Here is a 21,887-nt window from a genome sequence, read left to right as displayed (position 1 = left end):
ACACATTCATATGATATTCCTCTGTCTCCTATGAAGCATTAACCTGTTTATTTTAAATTAGTTAATTGCCTTGTTAAAAAAGGGGATGTACATGACAGGAATTCATTAAGCATTTGTACACTAATATTGCAAATATTGCAATTTCTAGGCTTTTCATATTTTCACTGTTTATGCTATGAAGATAAAAGAAGGCAAACATTGCAGCAGTCAGAAAGAAAGGGAAGATTGCATACCTGGAGAAAAACAGCTCCAGTATGGGTTCACTGTAATCCTTCAAAAGGGAACTGGAAAAGTTCCTGAGAGCTGAGGGCATCTCAAATTAGAGCAGGTGGGTGAGGCATAGCTGTAATTATTGATATCTGTTACTGCAGTCTCCTGGAGTTTGTTTGATTGCCTTTAGGAGTTGGAGAGGAATCTTCCCCGAATTTTTTCCTAAAATGGCCAAAGGATTTTTCTCTTTTATTATTGCTTCTCCCAGGATATTGAGTGACTGAGGGGTGTGGGTGATGGTGCACATAGTCTGCACCATGTCTGGATAGGGCGGGCTTCATGGACGAGGTGATCTTTATTGTCCTTTTTTTGTGTGTTCATATTTTTCCCAGTTTCTTGGTTAAACTGAGGGATTGGGGTAAGATTTTATGAGTTGGCGCTTCTGGAACAGTTATGTGCCACTGGAATGCCTAGTGAGATTTGGCCATGAAAGGCAGTTTGGCCATTTTATAATGGACAGAAAATCATATGAGGCACGCTGACTTGTGCGCTCTGTCTGTGAGTGCTCACCCATAACAATGTATCTTTATTCCCTCAATTTTCTAGATTACAGTTTGGGGAGAGAAGAGAAATAAGAGATGGAGAGTCTGAGTAGAAATTCATGCATGAGACAGTAAGATGAAGAATGGACAAAATATCATAGGGATATTTTAACTTAGATAGAATAAGTAAGAATTCAAAGGGAATGAAATCCGATGAAAATTTTGAGGTTATATAGGTCATTAATTTTTTTTAAAACACAATTTTACAGTGGAAAGGAATTGAATTTGACACACACATCAAAGTCAAGTGTTCTGCTTTGCTAAACCCTGCTCTGAGGTAACTGTTAGCAGAGTAGCATGATGCTTCTGTTGTGGAGTTCTTTCTAGGGAGCTCTGGTTTGATTTTTCATTGATCATTTGGTTGAAGTGATTACTCTCTTATAGAGATGTAATCAGTTAGATAAGTGATCAGTCTACAAAGCATGGTTGTTTGAGGATGCACAGGTTGTGTTGAGAAGAGGTTGTGTTTTATATTTCAATTTTAACAACATAAAATTAACTACTAGTGGAATAAAAGATATAAAGGAAGAAATTCAACCTCGCTTCGCCCGTTTTTTGGGCAAAAAATTGATGTTAGTGAGACGAGTTTCAGGTCGCGAAATTGGAAGCCGGTGACTTCCAGTTGTGCAAAGTGCCTGCCTGAAACAGGCATTATGTGCTCTGCATATGCAAATCAGGGTCATAACGCCAGTTGTAGGACCCCAATTGAAACTGGACGGAGTTGGGCCGTGCATGCTCTGTCCAGCTGTTCTAGGTCTTCAGTGACCTAACCATGGGTCCTTAAAGGGATCAGTGGAGGCCACCCTCAAAAAGGTACAAACATTTTTTTTTAGAGTTTAATTTCTGTAGAGCCAGGAGGAGCACTAGCACAACTCGCATTTCTCCCCCATGGAGCTAGATTTTCCTCTTTGGAGTGAAGTAGCAGTGGGCGGGACTTCCACTCGAGCAGCTGATTCCAGTCAGACCCCAACCTATTTCCCTGGGTCAGGGGTGACTGAATAAGGACGACAGGCTCCCTTGCTGCAAAATCCCGGCGATTTAGCAATAGGACTGCTGGCCCAGCATCAGAAGAAGCAGAGACTGTGGGCTACGCAGGTAAATGTCTGGCGGCTTATATGGCGGAAGAGGATGTCTCTACTAGGCCCTCTCCCTTCATTCCTTCACCTTGAGGCCACTACCCTGGGCCAACCACCGCCTTCCAGGTGTATAAAGAAGCCACTGTGCAGGTTTTAGGCTGGAAATCCAGTAAGGGAGTAGGGTATGGGGAAGTAGGAGGTCTGCCCCAGCTTAAGGTTAATTATAGCCTTCTGCTTTTTCTTCTCATCGTATTCACTTACTGATTGTCTGACACCAAAGCATAAATTGCAGCACCAATACATGTCACTCATTTTGCTGACAACTACATCTGAGGAGCTCTAATCAGGACAGCATTTTAACTTATGTTCCTATTCTCTTTCATTAGATGTGCCCCAAGTAGCATAGTTAGGGCTCAGTGACACCGAGCATGCCAGCACCTCATAACATGCAGCATCAGTCACACTGACCAACCAAAGCATCAACTCAGAAGGGAGGGGCTGCCCAGCCTGCATACATCACTGTAGATGCCACCAATGTTGCTCATTAGTTGGCCTCACAATGGTTTGCTTAACCAATGAAACAATGTGGCAAAGGACTCCCCCAGCCAGGTAACTTTCCTCATTCACTTTTACAGATCACAAAAGAACAGCAAAATTCACCTTCTGGGATGCCAATCAAAACTGGAATTGGAATTGAATCTTTCAGTCAAGATTCCAGCACTAACATTGTACTAAAGCTACCAGACCAGCTACATTCTTCAGTTTTCATTCTTGATTTGTTCTGACACATGTGTCAACACACGCATCTTTTTGCAAAAATCCAAAAACTGGTGAACTTTTAAGCATAATTCACATAGTTGCTCGGTAATACATATAGGGGTGCATGAGAAGGCATAGAGGTTTATGTACAACAAACTGTTAAGTAGTACAAGATCACAACGTCACAGAATATACTATTTTGCATTAACCACCCCATCCTGACATGTATTCAGTTTATAGAATATGTATTTGGTTACTGTTACACATATCTGCTGTGAACTTCAAGTTATGCTTTGCAACATTTGCATACAAATACTTAACACATACCTATAAAATTATTTTGTCTGTTATTTTAACTTATAACACACCATGTATGTTGAAAAGAACCTATGTTAAATGTGGGAATTCTATGAAGGAGAAATAATTGCCCTCAGAAGGCTGACTGAGTGAAATACTGGCAGAGTGAGTTTTTACTGAGACACAGTAAGGAAGTGAGAGTTTGGTGCAGAGACAGAGTTGGCTTGAATCTTTAACATCATGCAGGTAAGTGAGAATTAGTTCTAATTAATTATGTCTAGAATAGAAAAGAAGTAAAGAGTATAGCAATGGCAGTGTCAGAGGCTAGGTTAGTGATGTATGTGGCATGATGCATGGTGTGGGATATCCTGGATCTGCAAGTTATCCTGTAGTACAAATACATTAATTATCAGAGACTTGTGTTGCTCAAGCAGAGGAATGTTGCACTTGAGAAACAGCTGGCTCTGCTCTGCATCATACATGGGGAGGAAAGTTTTCTGGAAGATAACAGAAGGTGGTCACCCCACAAAGAGAGACATAGTAAAGCAGGGAAGGGAAATGAGTGACTTCTGGCAGTGAGAGGAGGAGGAAACAGAAGGAACCAATACAGTAAGTACTGAAGGGTCTGAACTTGTTCAATAGCTATACAGTTATTGGCACCTATGATGAGGTCAAGGACAGAGGCACAGAGAAGGTTAATCAAGAGCAACACCACGGCACTGTGCAGCGAGGGATTACCTATGTGGAAAAGGGAGATACTAGCTATGAGAACAGGCATGTAGTAGTTGTAGGAGAGTTCTATAATTAAGGGTTAGTCAACCTGTTTTACAATGTGACTGGGCATCCCGAATGGTTTGTTGTCTTCAGGCATCTGGGTAAAGGATATTACGGAATAGGTGGAAAAACTTCTGAAAAGGGAGGGAAAGCAGCCTGATATGGTTAACATCAGAAATGATGTCACAAGAAAAAGTAACATGGAGGTTTTGCAGAAAGGGTTTGAGAAATTAAGTGCTAGATTAGAGTGCAAGACCTTGAGGGTAGTATTCTGCTGGTGCCATGTGCTGGACAAGTTAAGGAAGAACATATTCATTATGCCAACATGGTGCAGAAAGGAGGGTTTCAGATTTCTGGGCTGTTGCAACAAATTTTGGGACAACAGGAAAGTTTATGATGGAGCAGGCTTCACCTGAATTGGACCAATACCAATATCCCTGCAAAGAGGGTAAATAAGACAAATAAGACAGCGGGGTGGGGGTTAAACTTAAAAGATGGGGGCGGAACAAAAAGAGTAGACCTAGAACAAGGGAAGGTATAGCGTGATAGAGGTGCAAAAGATATAGAAGCTAGATGTTACAGAACAGAGCAGGGGCTGGTAGATTACAGTTCAAGTGCTGATACTGATACAGCATATAAGTGTGTGGAGGACTGCAAAGTAGTTAACATAATACCAATCTTTAAAAAGGGGCATAGGGGTAACCCAGGGAACTACAGGCCAGTGGCTCTAACATCTGTTTTTGGTAAAGTAGTCAGTTAAAAAAAACACCCAAAAAAAATGATCATGAAAACTGCCGGATTGTCGTAAAAATCCAGGGATGGAAAATCATCTACACGTGACTCTTGTTCACACTATGTGGTTTACTATATTCTCTGAAGTGAACAATCACTACCAAAAAAAAGGCCTATCACCAGTTCAGAAGCTAGAGTCCTACCAACTGAATGAAGCTGATACTAAATGGCATTTATTGTAGACCAATGCAAGGTAATGAGATTGGGATCTTGAAATGTACAGCCAGAAGATTAGAGGATAAATCCTAAGACATGATGATTAGTTTTGTATAAGACATAGGTATGGCTACACCTGCAGCAGTGCACAATTCTGTATTATAAAAAGAGATTCAGGCATTGAAGACAATGTAAAAACAGGCATCTAAGCTGAAACCTAGCTTAAAATATCTGACTATCGAGGAGATATTAAATAGCCTGGCAGTGTTTGCTCTGGAGAAGAGAACACTGAAGGGAGATATTATTCCTATATTCAAGATCCTTAAGAAAACAGATACATTGAAAACCCTGATAATATGTTCAAAATTGCCACAATTAGGGAGCACAAGCTCAATCGTAAAACGGGGAGGTGCATAGATAGTTTAGATTTAATTACTTTATCTGGATTATGTGGAATTGAGTGTCCAGGGAGGCAGTGGAGGCAGGCAATGTAGAAAAATCGACTGGAGAATTGGATAGATACTTGAGGAGGTGGGTATTTGTTTTTGGGACTGAATAGATGAACTGCAGTCTTTTCTGGTCCTGTACTTCCAAAGTTCAAAAGCCTATTAGTCAAGTGCTTCGAGCTCTGAATCTGCTCACGAACAGTATCAGAGTGCCGAAGGGATTCAGGTGCCTATTAACATCAAGTCCTATTTTTAGCCTTTTGTGAAGTTTAACACATTAGAGATGCTGTGCCTTAGGACTCTGTAGAACATTACGCTCTCAGTGTGCTTTTGGGTTGGTCGCTGTTCATTTTCTGCAGCACTGACAGAGAGAGAGATACGATAAAGAGACGGAGAGAAAAAGTTGAGAAACAGGGAGACAGGCAGATGGGTTAGGAGAGGAATGACACAATAGCAATAATGAGAAAAAGCACCAAGTAATAAGATAGAAGTCATTCAATTTGGTAGAAAAATCAACAATCTGGAAATAAAAGTAAGAAAGCCTAGCATAAACTTGCCTAGCAGCAATTAGTGACAAGTGGGCAAAAGATTTGTAGAAAGGAATAACAATATGGATTAGGTAAATTAAAACAACACGGAAAAAGTGTGACAGAAAAGGTGATATTAAAAGTTGGCTTGTAAGCGTATTTTAGACTACTGATTACTGTAGAGTGGAGCAGATAGCGTGCACAAATGCTCTGAAACAGCAGTCGTGCCCCAGACCTGCAAACGATCTGGTGGAAATGCCATATATCTGGCATAATTAATAGCTAAAATACATCTGCATGACAGTGAGATAGTAAAGGCAGTGGGGAAAAAAACCTAACATTTCATCGAACGTTTTAGCTAGTGGCATTAAACATGTTTACATTTTCTGCAAGGCAAGATTTTTAAAAAGGTAACTTATAGAGTCTATTTGCGCAAAGTAACAAAATGTAACATGATTCTAAATTCTGTTTTTTATAGTATTTATTTAAACAGATTTTCTATAGCAATTATACTTACGTATCATCTAAAATTACACTTTGTGCAATATAATTAATAAGTCAGAAAAACAATACTTGAATAATAATTCAGAAGAAATAAAGAGACCTCAGGTGTGTGATGAAGTTACGTTGCAATCTTTTCCTTTTTGTATTTGCAATTTTATCTTTACAGGGTGCATCATCGCAGACTGCCAAAAGCAGCAAGAACAAAAGACAGCTTTCTTTATACCATCAAAATCTTAACATGAGAAATCCACAGCTAAAAGAACTGAAAGTCATAAGCTCAATTTGATTGTTAGACTTGGCTGCATCATCAATCAAATCCAGATGTGGCTTTCTCATTTCAGGATTCATGACTAAGTTCACAATTTTAATCCAACATGCACTGCTGGAACACATTGTAAAATCTGCCACAACAAGCAAGGGATCCGTGACACGAAGGAGTAATTTTAAACAGGGAAAACACATATACCATAAATCACAGCTCCGTTTCACATCCTGTCGTGCAAAGTTAGTTCAACAAACTGTTTGAATCATCGCGTCTAGTAGTAGTCTATTAAACTAACTTTTTCCCAACTGTATCAAGCTAGCTAGTTTGTATAGCAGCCAAGTTTATTTAGTGGACCACACTGCCTAAAACATATTGTAAATGAATAACAGATAAAAATTTGCCCAGAGCAAAAGACTATAATACAGAAGAATTTAAAGAGGGCATGAGTAACTCTGCAAAGAGCCATAGAAGAGAATGCACAAGTTATTGACTAACATAGGTCAAGTTGTGTGATGACAAGTACAGCCAAGCTCCTTCAGCAGCCAGAAAGAGGCCATAAACTACACAATGGTCAAAATGCAAAGCAAGCAAGGGAAGTTTTTCATTATAATTTTCATAAATGTAATTATTTTCTTTTCACTTCTGCTCCAGGCTGAATTACCTGATTGCCCACATCAGAAACTGAAAAACAAGGAAACCCTTCCAACTAGAAAAAATCCACACTTAGGCAGCTCACAAAATGAGCCCCAAATTTCCAAAAACTGTGTACAAACACAAAACAAAAGAAATTCATAACAAAAAAGAAGAGGTCAAAGAGAACTAAGATATATGGAAATAATCCAAGTCACCATTTACCATATGAAGTACTGATAGAGTGAGAAACAAAGGGAGGGGAGGGAGAGACAAGGCTGGGACAGGACTGATGGAATAGGGAAAATGATAAATAGAATCTGGAAACAGACAAAAATCAGTCAAATTGGCACAATTATAAATACTATTATTAGGGGATCTCCATGTATATTTTCAGTTTTTGGTAACGGATGTGTGAAATGTCCTTCTAGGTATTAATGTAACTGATGCTGCATAGGAAATTACCCATATTTTTCATTGGGAGCATCCTTTAAACATGTTGGTAATATTGTTAGCACCAGAAATCTGCCCAATCCACAGACAGCAATGGTAATGGTGGTTCCACAATTCTCAAGCGGCTTAACTGGGAAAAATAATGACAAAAGCTGTGAAGCCAGAGTGGGAAACAGAAATGTAATGCTATGCTGAATTGGATTGGAAATGTGGGTCAACTCTGGCCTCTTGTTCATCTTCCACTCTCTTCACCCACCATTGACAGCTGTGCCTTTGACTGTCTAGGTCCTAGCCTCTGGAATTCCCTCCCTAAATCTTTTTGCCTCTCCACTCCCTCTCCTCCATTAAGACCCTCCTTAAAACCCACCTCTTTGACCAAGCTTTTACTTACCCCTCCTAATATCTTCTTCTTTGGCTCGATGTCCATTTTTGTCTGATTATGCTTTTGTGAAGAGCTTGAGACATTTTTCTAAAGGTACTATATAAATTCAAGTTGTTGTCACTGAACTGCCATTTGCATTTCCATTTGTCTCCATTATTTAAAAGGCAGGTGAGTTTTCTGGGCTGAGTGGACAGCCCATGAAAATCGACAGTAGTGGTAGATTTTGGGATGATGTGGGGCCTGCTACCAATGACATTGCTAATCTTACATTGCTGCACTGCAAGCTGGACTCCTATGGAATCTGAAAAGCATCACGTATTGTATATAATTAATTCTAAAGCCCACTTGTCTGCCTTCAGCATAAGAAGAAGTAACATTTACAAAGTAAACGCACATATTGACAGTAAACTGTTCTGCCAAATATTGGGCTTTTAACAGTTTGCAAAATATGCCTTTATAAAGCCAATAAAAGGCTTTCATTGTTAGAATGTAAAGATAAATCTCACATAGCATAATAGTACTGCTTGTCTGAGCTGTGGTCTTTTCCTTTGTTCGGTTCACAGGAAATGTTTGATTCAGAATGGCATAAGTTGAAACTTCCAACTTAATTGCTGTATATGTCAATCCTCTCCCAATGACTGATCTAGAGAAATAGTTGTCAATTCATCATAACTTTGAAAACTGACATTTATAACTTTAGACCAGCCATACCTAATGTGGAGAGAAAAGACATATTAGGGTGAATTTTCAAATTTAGATGTTTAAGTAGTGAGATCACAAAGTAGTAAGCTTAATGCTTGCAATATTGCACTGGACTAAGCTCTCACGTTTTTGTAGAGGTTAAATTTATTAAAAGCACAGACTGGGCCTTCCTGCAGGAATTCACTGTTAAAGAAGGGCAGAAAATAGCACACAGTTGCAACTGCTATTTAAAGGGGCGACTTCATTGCTGCTCTGCATTTAAATAAAGATGCCATCTTAGAGAAGGGGTGCTGAGCACCAGGGGAGGAGCCCCAGGTATGAGTACAAAAGCAGGAGTGGAGCGGAGTCGAGAGAAGGGGTGCTGAGCACCGGGGGAAGAGCCCTTTCCCCATTCACTAAGAACAGAGAGAATGACATCACAGTGAACAGACAGGAGATCTGAGAGACCTGGAATAAGAACATAAGAAATAGGAGCAGGAGTAGGCCAACCGGCCCCTCGAGCCTGCTCTGCCATTCAAAAAGATCATGGCTGACCTTCTATCTCAGCGCCATTTTCCTGCACCATCCCCATATCCCTCGATGCCTTTAATATCTAGAAATCTATCAATCTTTGTTTTGAATGTACTCAATAACTGACCCTCCACAGTCCTCTGGGGTAGAGAATTCCAAAGATTCACCACCCTCTGAGTGAAGAAATTTCTCCTCATCTCAGTCCTAAATGGCCTACCCCTTATTCTAAAACTATGAGCCCTGGTTCTAGACTCCCCAGCCAGGGGAAACATCCTCCTTGCATCTACCCTGTTGAGCCCTGTAAGAATTTTGTATGTTTCAACGAGATCACCTCTCATTCTTCTCAACTCTATGGAGTACAGGACTAGTCTACTCAATCTCTCCTCATACGACAAATCCGCTATCCCAGGAATCAGTCTGGTGAACCTTTGTTGCACTCCTTCTATGGCAAGTATATCCTTCCTTAGGTAAGGAGACCAAAATTGTACACAATACTCCAGGTGCGGTCTCACCAAGGCCCTATATAATTGCAGTAAGACATCTTTACTCCTGGACTCAAATCCTCTTGTAATAAAGGCCAACATACAATTTGCCTTCCTAATTGCTTGCTGCACCTGCATGTTAGCTTTCAGTGACTCACGTACAAGGACACCCAGGTCCCTTTGAACATCAACATGTCCCAATCTCTCACCATTTAAGAAATACCCTGCATTTCTGTTTTTCTTACCAAAGTGGAAAACTTCACATTTTTCCACATTATATTCCATCTGCCATGTTCTTGCCCACTCACTTAGCCTGTCTATATCCCCTTGAAGCCTCTTTGCATCCTCCTCACAACTCACATTCCCACCTAGTTTTGTGTCATCAGCCAACTTGGAAATATTACATTTGGTCCCCTCATCCAAATCATTGATATAGATTGTGAATAGCTGGGGCCCAAGCACCGATCCCTACGGTACCCCACTAGTCACAGCCTGCCAACCTGAAAAAGACCCGTTTATTCCTACTCTCTGTTTTCTGTCTGTTAAACAATTCTCAATCCATGCCAGTATATTACCCCCAATTCCATGTGAATAAAAGGGTAGGTTAACAGGGTAAGTAAACAGTAATTAAATTAATAATAATTAATTAAGGGAGTCTAGAAAAAAAAGTTTCTAAATATAATGGACGGCAGCTGAGACCCATTACCTGCAATTTCTGTGCTTTGTGGGAACTTCAGGATGCTGCAGGAAATGCCTCCAGTTCCTTGAGCTCAAGCTGAGAGTTTCTGAGCTTGAGGAGCAGCTAGAGTCACTGCAGGGAAAAAGGGAGGCTGAAGGTTTCCTGGATCATGTGTTCCAGGAGGTGGTCACCCTGCAGCCACACAGAGTTCAGGATAGCAAGTGGGTGGCCATCTGAAAGGGTAGAAAGAGGTAAGCAGTGCAGGAATCATCTGGGTGTGTGGCACTCTCAAACCGGTATTCAGCATTGAATACCAGTGAGAGTGACGACACCTCAAAGGAGTGCAGTCCTGAGCATGGCACCGTGGGGCAAAGGACTGCACAGTGAAGTGTAGAAATGTAATAGTCATAGGGGATTCGATAGTCAGGGGGACAAATAGGCATTTCTGTGACTGACGACGTGAGTCCTGCATGGTGTGTTGCCTCCTTGGTGCCAGAGTAAAGGACATCACGGAGAGGGCGCAGAACATTCTGCGGGGGGAAAGGAAACAGCCAGAAATCATGATCCATGTGGGTACCAACGACATAGGAAAGAAAAAGGATGAGTTTCAGGAGCTAGGGAGGAAGTTATAAGCAGGACCTCAAAGGAAAGGGAGTAATCTCTGGATTACTCCCAGTGCCAGTGCCGAGTACAGAAATAGGAAGATAAAGCTGGTTAATGCGTGGCTAGAGACATGGTCCAAGAGGGAGGGCTTCAGATTCTTGGGGTATTGGGACAAGTGGTTCTGTAGCAGGAGGGACCTGTTCAAGACGGACGGGTTGCACCACACCAGAGCTGGGACCGAAGTCCTCGTGTGGAGGTTCACTAGAATTGTGTGGAGGAGGGTTTAAACTAATTTGGCAGAGGGATGAGCACCAACTTGTAGCAATAGAAAGGAGAAACAAGGTGCACAAAGGATTGGGAGAGACAGATAGCACTAGAGTAAGAAATAGTACAGTATTAGGTGGGATCAGACTAAGAGAGAATACGAGAAGGTCTAAAATAGGTTTAGAGTGCATGTGTGTAAATGCACGAAGCGTGGTAAATAAGATTGGTGAGCTGCAGGCACAAATAGCCACATGGGAATATGATGTTGTGGCGATAACGGAGACCTGGCTCAAAAAAGGGCAGGATTGGGTACTAAATATTCCTGGATACAAGGTGTTCAGGAAAGATAGAGAAGGAAAAAAAGGAGTGGGGGGGGGTTGGCAGTATTGATTAAGGAGACTATTACAGTGCTGGGGTCAAGGACATAATTTATTTGGTTAGAGTTAAGAAACAATAGAGGTGTCATTACACTACTGGGTGTATTCTATAGGCCACCTACTAGTGGGAAGAATATAGAGGAGCAAATTTGCAGGGAAATTTCAGAGAGGTGCAAGAAATATAGAGTAGTGATAATGGGGGACTTCAACTATCCTACGGGGATGGTAATAGTATAAAGGGCAAAGGGGGGGAGGAATTTCTGAAGTGTGTTGAGAACTTTATTGATCGGCATGTTTCCGACCCAATGACGAAGGAGGCACTACTGGATCTAGTTCTGGGGAATGAAGTGGGTCAAGTGGAGCAAGTGTCAGTAGGGGAACATTTAAGGAACAGTGATCATAGTATCATCAGGTTTAGATTAGTTATGGAAAAGGACAAGGAACAATCTAGAGTAAAAATACTTAATTGGAGAAGGGCCAATTTCAGTGGGATTAGAATAGATCTGGCCCGAGTAAATCGGAATCAAAAATTGGCAGGCAAAACTGCAATCGATGGAGATGTTCGGTACAGTCTAGGTACATTCCCACAAGGGGGAAAGGTAGGGCAACCAAAGCCAGAGCTCCCTGGATGACGAAAGAGATAGAGACTAAGATGAAGCAGAAAAAGGGGGCGTATGACAGATGTCAGGTTGATAATACAGGTGAGAACCAGGCTGAATATAGAAAGTTCAGAGAAGAAATGATAAAGGAAATAAGAGGGGTAAAGAGAGAGTATGAGAATAGACTGGCAGCTAACATAAAATGGAATCCAAAAGACTTCCATAGGCATGTAAGTAGTAGACGGATAGTATGAGGAGTGGTGGGGCCAATTAGGGACCAAAAAGGAGATCTACGCATGGCTGGGGTACTAAATGTGTACTTTATATCTGTCTTTACCAAGGAAGAAGATACTGCCAAAGTCACAGTAAAAGAGGTAGTTGAGGTACTGGATGAGCTAAAAATTGATAAAGAGGAGATACTAGAAAGGCTGGCAGTACTTAAAGTAGATAAGTCACCCGGTCCGGATGGGATGCATCCTAGGTTGCTGAGGGAAGTGAGGGTGGAAATTTCAGAGGTCCTGGCCATAATCTTCCAATCCTCCTTGGATATGGGAGTGGTGCCAGAGGACTGGAGCACTGCAAATGTTACACCCTTGTTCAAAAAAGGGTGTAAGGATAAACCCGGCAGCTACAGGCCAGTCAGTTTAACCTTGGTGGTGAGGAAGCTTTTAGAAACGATAATCCGGGGCAAAATTAATAGTCACCTGGACAAGGGTGGATTAATAAAGGAGAGCCTGAACAGATTTGCTAAAGCAAATCGTGTTTAACTAACTTAACTGAGTTTTTTGATGAGGTGAAGGCAATGCGGTTAATGTGTATGTGGACTTTCAAATGGTGTTTGATAAAGTGCCACATAATAGGCTTGTTGGCAAAATTGAAGCCCATGGAATAAAAGGGGCAGTGGCAGCAAGGATACAAAATTGGTTAAGTGACAGGAAACCGAGAATAGTTGTGGACAGTTGTTTTTCAGACTGGAGGAATGTATACAGTGGTGTTCCCCAGGGGTCGGTACTAGGACCATGCTTTTTTTTAATATATATTAATGACTTGGACTTGGGTGTACAGGGCACAATTTCAAAATTTGCAGATGACATAAAACTTGGAAGTGTAGTAAACAGTGAGGAGGATAGTAATAGACTTCAAGAAGACACAGACAGGTTGGTGGAATGGGCAGACACATGGCAGATGAAATTTAACACAGAAGTGCGAAGTGATACATTTTGGCAGGAAGAATGAGGAGAGGCAATATAAACTAAATGGTATAATTCAAAAGGGGGCGCAGGAACAGAGAGACCTGGGGGTATATATGCACAAATCTTTGAAGGTGGCAGGACGGGTTGAGAAAGCAGTTAAAAAAGCATACGGGATCCTGGGCTTTATAAATAGAGGCATAGAGTACAAAAGCAAAGAACACTTGTTCGGCCACAACCGAACTGGAGTATTGTGTCCAATTCTCGGCATCGCACTTTAGGAAGGATGTGAAGGCCTTAAGAGAGGGTGCAGAAAAGATTACTAGAATGGTTTCAGGAATGAGGGATTTCAGTTACGTGGATAGACTGGAGAAGCTGGGGTTGTTCTCTTTAGAGCAGAAAAGGTTAAGAGGAGATTTGATAGAAGAATTCAAAATCATGAAGGATTTAAGTAAATAAAGAGAAACTGTTCCCATTGGTGGAAGGGTTGAGAACCAGAGGACACAGATTTAAGGTGATTGGCAAAAGAACCAAAGCGACATGAGGAAAAACTATTTACGCAGCGAGTAGTTATGATCTGGAATGCGCTGCCTGAAAGAGTGGTGGAAGCAGACTCAATCATGGCTTTCAAAAAGGAATTGGATAAATACTTGAAGGGGAAAAATTTGCATGGCTATGGGGAAAAAGCGGGAAAATGGGACTAACTGTATTGCTCTTACAAAGAGCCAGCTTGGGCTTGATGGGCCGAATGGCCTCCTTCTGTGCTGTAGTGATTCTATGATAATACCAAAGTTTTATCGCGCCATTACAGGGTGTCCTGCACCAGATGGTTCAGCAAAAGTGTCATTGTCTCCTTGTCTTTGTTTTGTGCCGCTCTGACTGTGAGTGGATATCCTCCTCCTCTATCTGCTGCAGGCGTACAGATCTTTTGATGGCAAAGTTTGTCAGCACACAGCAGACTATGATGACCTTGAAGAGCCCAATGGAGCTATATTGTAAGATAACCCCAATCTGTCTAAGCACCTAAAGTACTGCTTCAAGAAGCCTATAGAGTATTTAATATTGTTCCGGGGCTTCACTGTATCTGTGCTTTGCTGTTGTTCATGAACTAACATTAACACAAAAATAAACTCTATCCCCCTCACCTCCCTCCCTCTGACCCCACTCTCTCACCTCAGTCTCTCTCCATTTAATACGCTTTCTAAAGTTTATAGAACACAAAACAAAAAGTGTAACTGGTGCATAATCAGAACACTGGAATTTTATTGAGATACAAAAATACAGAGGAAAACAGAATATAAATTTTACCTCAGTAAAATACTTGGAAGTTTATCCTCTTTTTCAAAATTATTTGAAGAAAAGCTACTAAGATAAAACACTGAATCTAAAGAAAAACATTCCATCGGTACAGCTGATTGAATAGCGCTGATGCATCCAGGGGAATTAGAAATACTGCACAGACTGCACAATCTAAATTCAGCTCACAAGAGTCATAGCTCTGGGCAAAAATATCAAGTCCAAACCCAAGCTTTTGGGATAAGCTGAGGCACTCAAGTAAAAACTTTAATGAAGGTACAAGAGAGAATTCAACAGGTGAATTTAATCATGTTATTACTAAATAAATAACTTTTTTGAATTTTTTGTTTAGTCTTATCTTGGACATTATAAATTTCAATTACTGAGAAAAAAACAGCACATGAAAATGTTTTTCAGGAAGCATTTTGAGCAATTTGTGGAAACCACGTTGCATAATCAAGGTAAGGAGCATTCACAGGAAAAACTCATTATTTATGGACACAGGAATTCATAACATTTTAGAATCTATATATAAGTGAATTTACTAAACATCCAAGAACAAAGAAAGAACTTACATTTATATAGATAGCAGTTTTCACAATCTCAGGACATCCCAAAGCGCTTCACAGTCAATGAAATACTTTTAAATTGTAATCACTGTATTAATGCAGGAAGCATAGCAGTCAAATTGCACATGTCAAGGTCTCACAAAAAGCAAGGTGATAATGACCAGATAATCTGTTTTAGTGATGTTGGTTGAGGGATAAATTATCTTCTCTGAGAAAGATAGCAAACTATTTTTGGGGCTTAAAAATATTTTTTGCATAAAAAAATTGGAAACTGCATAAACAACGAGCTTTGAGCATTTTGTGAGGTAATTCTTTTGTCTCATTAAAGGTTGAATAAGTCAGCAAACACAAAAATAATGCACTAAGTGCATTAAGGCAGGAACATAAAGGCAGGAACTGACTGCTAATGGGCAAAGCTGTCGTGGGTGTCTGATACCAAAAGGGGACACCAGGTGTGAACATGGTAGCTGGGGTTGCCTAATAGTCCAAAAGGGACCTCTTTCTTCTTCACCTCCCCTCCACCTGCTCCCAATACTGCCAGACCCTGGCAACCTCCCAACACTCACAGGCTCTAGACCTTCCTAATGTTCCCAGACCATTTTGTCCAAGATCACAGGCTGACTTCCCCAGGATTCTCCTCACCCCCCCCACCCCCCTGCCTCCTGCTTCGAGATTCTGGGATCCCTTCCTTGACCACTCTCCCAATGCTTATAGACTCCCAAGAACATCCACGGTGCAAACCAAGTCCTCCCAGTTCTCCCTGATCCTAGGACCATTTCTCTCTAATGCTGCCAGCTCCTATGACCTCTCTCCCAGTGATTCAGAGGGATCTTTGGCTAATCTTGAAAATTTGAAGAAACCTTCTCCAGATTTTTCCCAACCCTGGGACCTCCCCTTCATTGATCCCAGACACCAGGACTCCTTCAAGTACTGTGCCATAGTGAGCAGAGTCAGTCAACATAAAGGACATGGGATCTGCTTACAGGAACAATTGATACCACTGAACCCAAGAAGGAATCTATAGAGACTCCAAATTTGTAATATCTTGCAAGATCCCATTCTGTACTGCGTGAATCCAGGATCCCTTCCCAGTACTCACAGATCCCTGAGCCAGCCCCAGTGCTGGTAATACTGCTCCTATTCTTAAAAAATTTATGACTCAATTTTAGCAATGCCATGGGACATCTGCTAATATTATATTAATACTCCTTTAACACTCCTTCTATACTATTTGAATAACATAATGAAAATATATCTGGTAAAATATAAACTGGTAAAATTGTAATATATTGCATCAATATGAGAAAATGAGCAATATAACATCACTTTTGCAAGAAATTCACAGGTGATTTTTTTGTAGAATGAATGAAGCCGGAACATTTTATAGGGACGATAAAGTATTTGAATACTTTATTTAATCTTTATCCTACATATCAATGAAAGAAATATTTCAATGAGGCATAAAAGATTAACTGTGGTTAATAACATAAGATGCCTTTAGATGTAATTTCTTACACTGCTCAGCAGATGTGAAGCAGCGCCATCACCTGTTAATATTAATGTTTGCAGTGATATTTTGGGGAAGGAAATGAAGAGTAGCAAAAATATTCTGAAAATATCGCACCTTTCACAAACTATTTTAGAATAAATAAGACAGTTTTAGTAGCTTTACGAACATACTCCACAGAACTGCGATGCCTGAAGCATTACAATTAGGCATCCATGCAATTTCCTGGGAGAGACAAAAAACACGAAGGTCAATCAGGGGGAAAAAAAATCTGGGAAATTCCTCTCCGACCCCCCCCCCCATCACACCCCACTCCTTTGGAGTCAGTGACATCTACTGATAAGGAAAACTTTCCCTTTTATCATTGTTGATAATTCAATTATGCCACAATGTGTATCATATATTTTGCCTATTTGATAATTCCACGGTGGGCCATTTCATGCCACTAAACATTTAACTGGTTTGTTTATACTGCTGGTGTTGGTTTGATACTTGTACCTGTTTTAGAATGGTGCAAGCTGGCAGCCCTGAGTAATACTATAAGCACTTTACCACTCTATATCTGGGCAAAGTGAAGCTACGGTTTAATGCATGCAAAGCTTCTCTCAAGATACTGTCAAAATTTTCAAAATTAGCCAAAGATCTCTGAAACATTGACTTTTCTTTTAGATCACTCTATTTTTGGGGGCAGCAACATTTATGATAACTTATTTAAGACCAGTTAACACCATTGAGTTCAAACATCTTGACCGTTTCCAAAAAAATGCCACTTGCTGAATAGAGTCACAGCTGTTCAGATAAAAGACTTATTTACAGAAATTTAATTTTAATAAGATGTACATAGGATCAATCTAATTTTATCAAAGGATTACCTGTCCATTAGCTATCATATTGTCATTTCAAAACAAGAGAATTAACCATTTCAAAATTGTTAAAAAGTTTTACCTGAATCATATTGAGTTTGCAGTTTTGAGTATAATTTTAAAACGCAGAGAGGAACTTGAACACAACATTACTGAAGTTAAATAAATGCCTAAAAAGGAACATTACTGAGATTCATCAATACAGAAACTTACATTAAAAAGGTTACATCTCTGTGAATGGCATTTTTGTTATATTCAGCTACACTTCTCCAATGGCTCTAAAATGACCACAAAAAAGTCTTGGAAATCCAGCAATTAATGTGGTCAAATCAAAAAGAATGAAACAAATATAAGTTGATTGTAATTATCTCTAGATGCCTAAATGCAGTTTCTTTGATACTCCCCAGATCTTATATAATGTGTTCCAGTTTCAATAATAGTGCTGACTTCAATGGTACAGTGGTGACCTGAAAATCTAATCACTATGTCCTATAGAAAACTGCTACATTAAAAAATGAACTAGTCAATCTATACAACTCGTACCCACAAAAAAGTTATAAAATAAATACTTCATTTTATTTTTCATTTCAATTAGTATTTGTGATGCCTTATGTCAACACAAATATTATATTACCTGAGGTATGCTGTTACATTAGCAAATGGCTATTGTAATTTCCTGAAAGAAATGTTTTGCTAGCAACAAAATTGTCATGGAAAATAGACTGACAATGGATTGGAATTCAATGGTGCTGATTTATCAAAGTGAGAACCCAATGTAGTCTGAATATCTGCCACTGTAATGAAAACATCGGCACTAGCAAGATTTTGGTTTATGAAAACTTATGTCCATCCTGTGGATATATATTTCATCATTTTGCGGTGATATTAGAAGTAAATAATGAGCAAAACAATCTAGGGTTTCTCTCCCTTTTAAGGGATGTAGCAATAGACTTGTTTTTAAAACCTAGACTTATGTAATTTTCACAAAGTTTTATGTTATTTTGAGTAGAAGTTGCATTATTTTAGTCTACAGTTGAAGCAAAAAAAGAAATTAATACTGTTTCTGCCAAAAAAAATCCGTAAACATTTGATGATTTTAAAGGAAAGTGAACATTTAGGTTTTTTTGCCAATCTTAGTCAAAGTTGTTGAACTGCATTCATTTTATAATTCCCTTCTTTTTCATTGCTTTTTGTAGCTCCAGATTTCCTCACAAACTACGACACTGTAAACCATCATTCAACTAGCTTTGCAGCATGAAAAAGTTCACTGGCTATTCTTTCTGCAAGCAAGGTACACCCTTTTGAAATGCTACGAGGTTTTTCATTTTTTATATTAAAAAAGAGAATCTTCTTCATCCACAGTCCAAAGATTTGCAGGACCACGGCGAAAGAGGGGGGGAATGGTACTAACTGGATTGCTCTTACAAAGAGCCGGCACAGGCTCGATGGGTCGAATGGCCTCCTTCGGTGCTGTAACGATTCTAAGATTCTATGATTCTATTCTAGATTTAAAGATGTTAAAATTCCCCATTATCACCAGCCGAAGCAAATGAATTCATTTTCTTTACCAGAAAAGGGAGCCATTTTGACCTTCAAGTTGTTGAGATGACAACTGCAGGTTACTAAGCCATACCAGCCAATGGCATAAAGGCTGTATATTGTTTGTGGTCCATGTGGATTCAGAGAAACAGGTCTCAATGATTTCTGGCCAGGAATATTGAATAGTAGAATGAAACGGACTACTTGGCTGATCAAATATCTGCCAGTGTTTACTCCATGAGTTACACGATCTCACCCCACTTTCCTGCTCAATCCCCATATCCTTTAATATTCCTCTCTCTCAAGCAAATACCCAATTCCACTTTAAAAGAATTTATGAACTCTGCTTCAACAGTGGTTTTCAATTTTCTTACTACCCTGAGTATAGCATTTTTTCCTAATCTCTCTTTTGATTCTGTCTACAATTATCTTAAATTTGTGCCCTTTTATTATAGTCTTGCCGATCAAAGGAAATAATCTTCCACTATTTACCTTATAAAAACTCTTCATAATCCTGAAGACCTCAATCAGGTCATCCCTTAACCTTAAATGAAAAAAGCCCAAACTTCTCAAATCTCTCTTCATAACCATTACCCCAAATCCCTGGTAACAACCTAGTGAATCTACACTGCACCTTTCCTTTGTTATACCCTTAACCTGTATTTTGTATCGGCAGATGTCATGCCCAATTGGCGACAAAGCAACACTGCAATTTATTTCTAAAAAATAATGATCAGATATACCACTGATAATAATAACTAATTCAATTTTCTGAGAAAAATAATTAAAATAAAAATAGCAGTTCCATACATCAGAGCACTGTCTGTAAAGCACACAGCTTGCCTCAGTTGAAAATCATATTCGTGTTAATGCTATGCTTATGAAAATTTACACATAAAAATATTCTCTGTTACATAGAACTAGACGAATGGTACTGGAGGTATATGTGTGATGCCCTGGAAGAGGGGAGGGAATGGCAATTTTTTGAAGTTCAAAGAAATAGGACATTTAGGATATAGGCTGACACTCTAAAGCAGTACTAAAGGAGTGCTGCATTGCCAGAGACGATAGGATAGAAATTGGATCTAATTGCGCCCATTTATGCAGCTAAATGGAAGTAACAAGGGCCAATTTTGAGGACCAACGCCCTGTGCCCAAGGTGCATCTGAAAGACATCCGACTCGATATTAGGGCAGGCCATTTTTCAGGCGTCCCTGGCAGTCGCAAAAAAACAGGCATTATGCCCCTTACATATGGAAATGAGTGGCTTGATGCCTGCTTTAGGCCCTGTTGAGAAACTGGTATCACAGAGCAGAGCAGGAGTGAGGCCTGCTCCACTCCAGATGATTCAGCGGATACTGCAGCCTAAGCAACAGCCGATCAAAAAGATAGTTTTTAGATTTTAAAAAACCTTCCTGTGGAGTCAGGAGGAGCAGGAGTGCTTCCTCATCTCCACAGTATCCCGAGCACCATCACCCCCAACCCCCTGCCAACGTTGGTGCTCCATTCCCACTCCTGGCAAGCAGCCCAAAATTTATCTTTTTAAAATGGGCAAGCTGCCTGTGGAGACCTGCCAGGTGTTGGCAGCTCACCCAGATAATGTAAATGAGGTACGAGGCCCAGGTCTGGGCAGGCTCAGGAGCACGCTCCGAAAAGGGGCCCAAAGCAATTTCTACCCGATATCTTTTGGGTGAGATGTTAAATCAAACTCCACAATTCAGGTGGACAAGTTGTAATGGGAAGAAGGCGTGGTTCTGAAAATAGGAGATCAAATGGGCCGAAGGCTACCTTTATTTGAACTTACCTTGTGAAAACTTGTACTAAAGGGTCAAGGTTTATCCTTTCAGAAGACAGATGACTTGTATTACTTTAAATTGTTTCTACTGACTATGTATTATTGCGTGAACAGGTGAGAAGCCATGTGATTGACCTACTGCTCATTTTGTGAGCATGCAAAACTTGAAAGAGTTAGAAATGACGGTTGGTGGGTGATGTCTGGAGCCAAATATTTAATGCATTCATATGACATTTCTCTATCTGTTATTCTTGTAGAGTCGTTAACCCATTTAAAATAAAATGATGGACAGAAGAAAGTCATAAAACATGTTAGGTGTTCATCCGCTAATATTGCAGAAAATAATTTCTAGGCTTTAATGACTCAGAATAAAGAAAACAGAGCACCTCCCTACATCAGGGATTGAAAAATTAATTGTTTGAGTGTTTGTCTACAGACCAGATTCAGTGCAAATTAGAATGCCTGCAAGCAATATGCTACAGTACATAGAAGAATATTCGCCTGACTCAGCTGTATGACGAATGGTGGTATTATGTGTCTTGTCAAGCTTGATTTCAAGATGGCACACAGCCTGATTTTCTGTGCCGCAATAAACCATTCTCATTTTATCCGACTATGTGCAGTGATCCACCTGAACATGGTTAGGGAGTCAGTATTTTCCTTGAGAGTCAGAACACCTAAGTTCCCAAGGACTCCCTCACCCCTTCTTTTTATGCAATATATATAACTACATAGAATGAGGTGACAATAGGCAGTGAAATACTATATATTGGAAGAATGGTAACTTACTTGACTGGAGCTTTAATGCGGCCAGCAATGTTTCTTTTCTGCCAGGACCTCTCTTGCTGATTAACTTTTCTAGCCATTCCAGATTCCATTTTCTCCAAGAAAAAGGTTCTGGCCGTAGCCCTATAAATTATAACAAAAAATTAAAAGTGCGAACTGTAAGATGGAGTAAGAAAACACACTTTGTACTTTGTTTTTGTAAAAAATTGCTTGCTATTAAACATTTAATAATTATTAGTTATCATTTTTAAAT

General features: G+C 40.0%; 1 protein-coding gene across 1 annotated transcript in view; it reads right to left on the bottom strand.

The window, feature by feature from the left end:
- The window catches only part of LOC137301584 (protein FAM227B-like), a 177,999-nt gene that overhangs the window by 120,235 nt on the left and 35,877 nt on the right, over positions 1-21,887 (bottom strand). The window contains exon 10 of the mRNA XM_067971137.1: positions 21,638-21,757. Within this exon, the coding sequence (XP_067827238.1) occupies positions 21,638-21,757 (120 nt within the window). The remainder of the gene's footprint in view (positions 1-21,637; positions 21,758-21,887) is intronic.

The sequence above is a fragment of the Heptranchias perlo genome, chromosome 34 (assembly GCF_035084215.1).
Source record: "Heptranchias perlo isolate sHepPer1 chromosome 34, sHepPer1.hap1, whole genome shotgun sequence".
In the NCBI taxonomy this organism is placed as follows: domain Eukaryota; kingdom Metazoa; phylum Chordata; class Chondrichthyes; order Hexanchiformes; family Hexanchidae; genus Heptranchias; species Heptranchias perlo.
The sequence above is the reverse complement of the archived record's forward strand: the minus strand, read 5'-3'. Positions and strand labels throughout refer to the sequence as shown.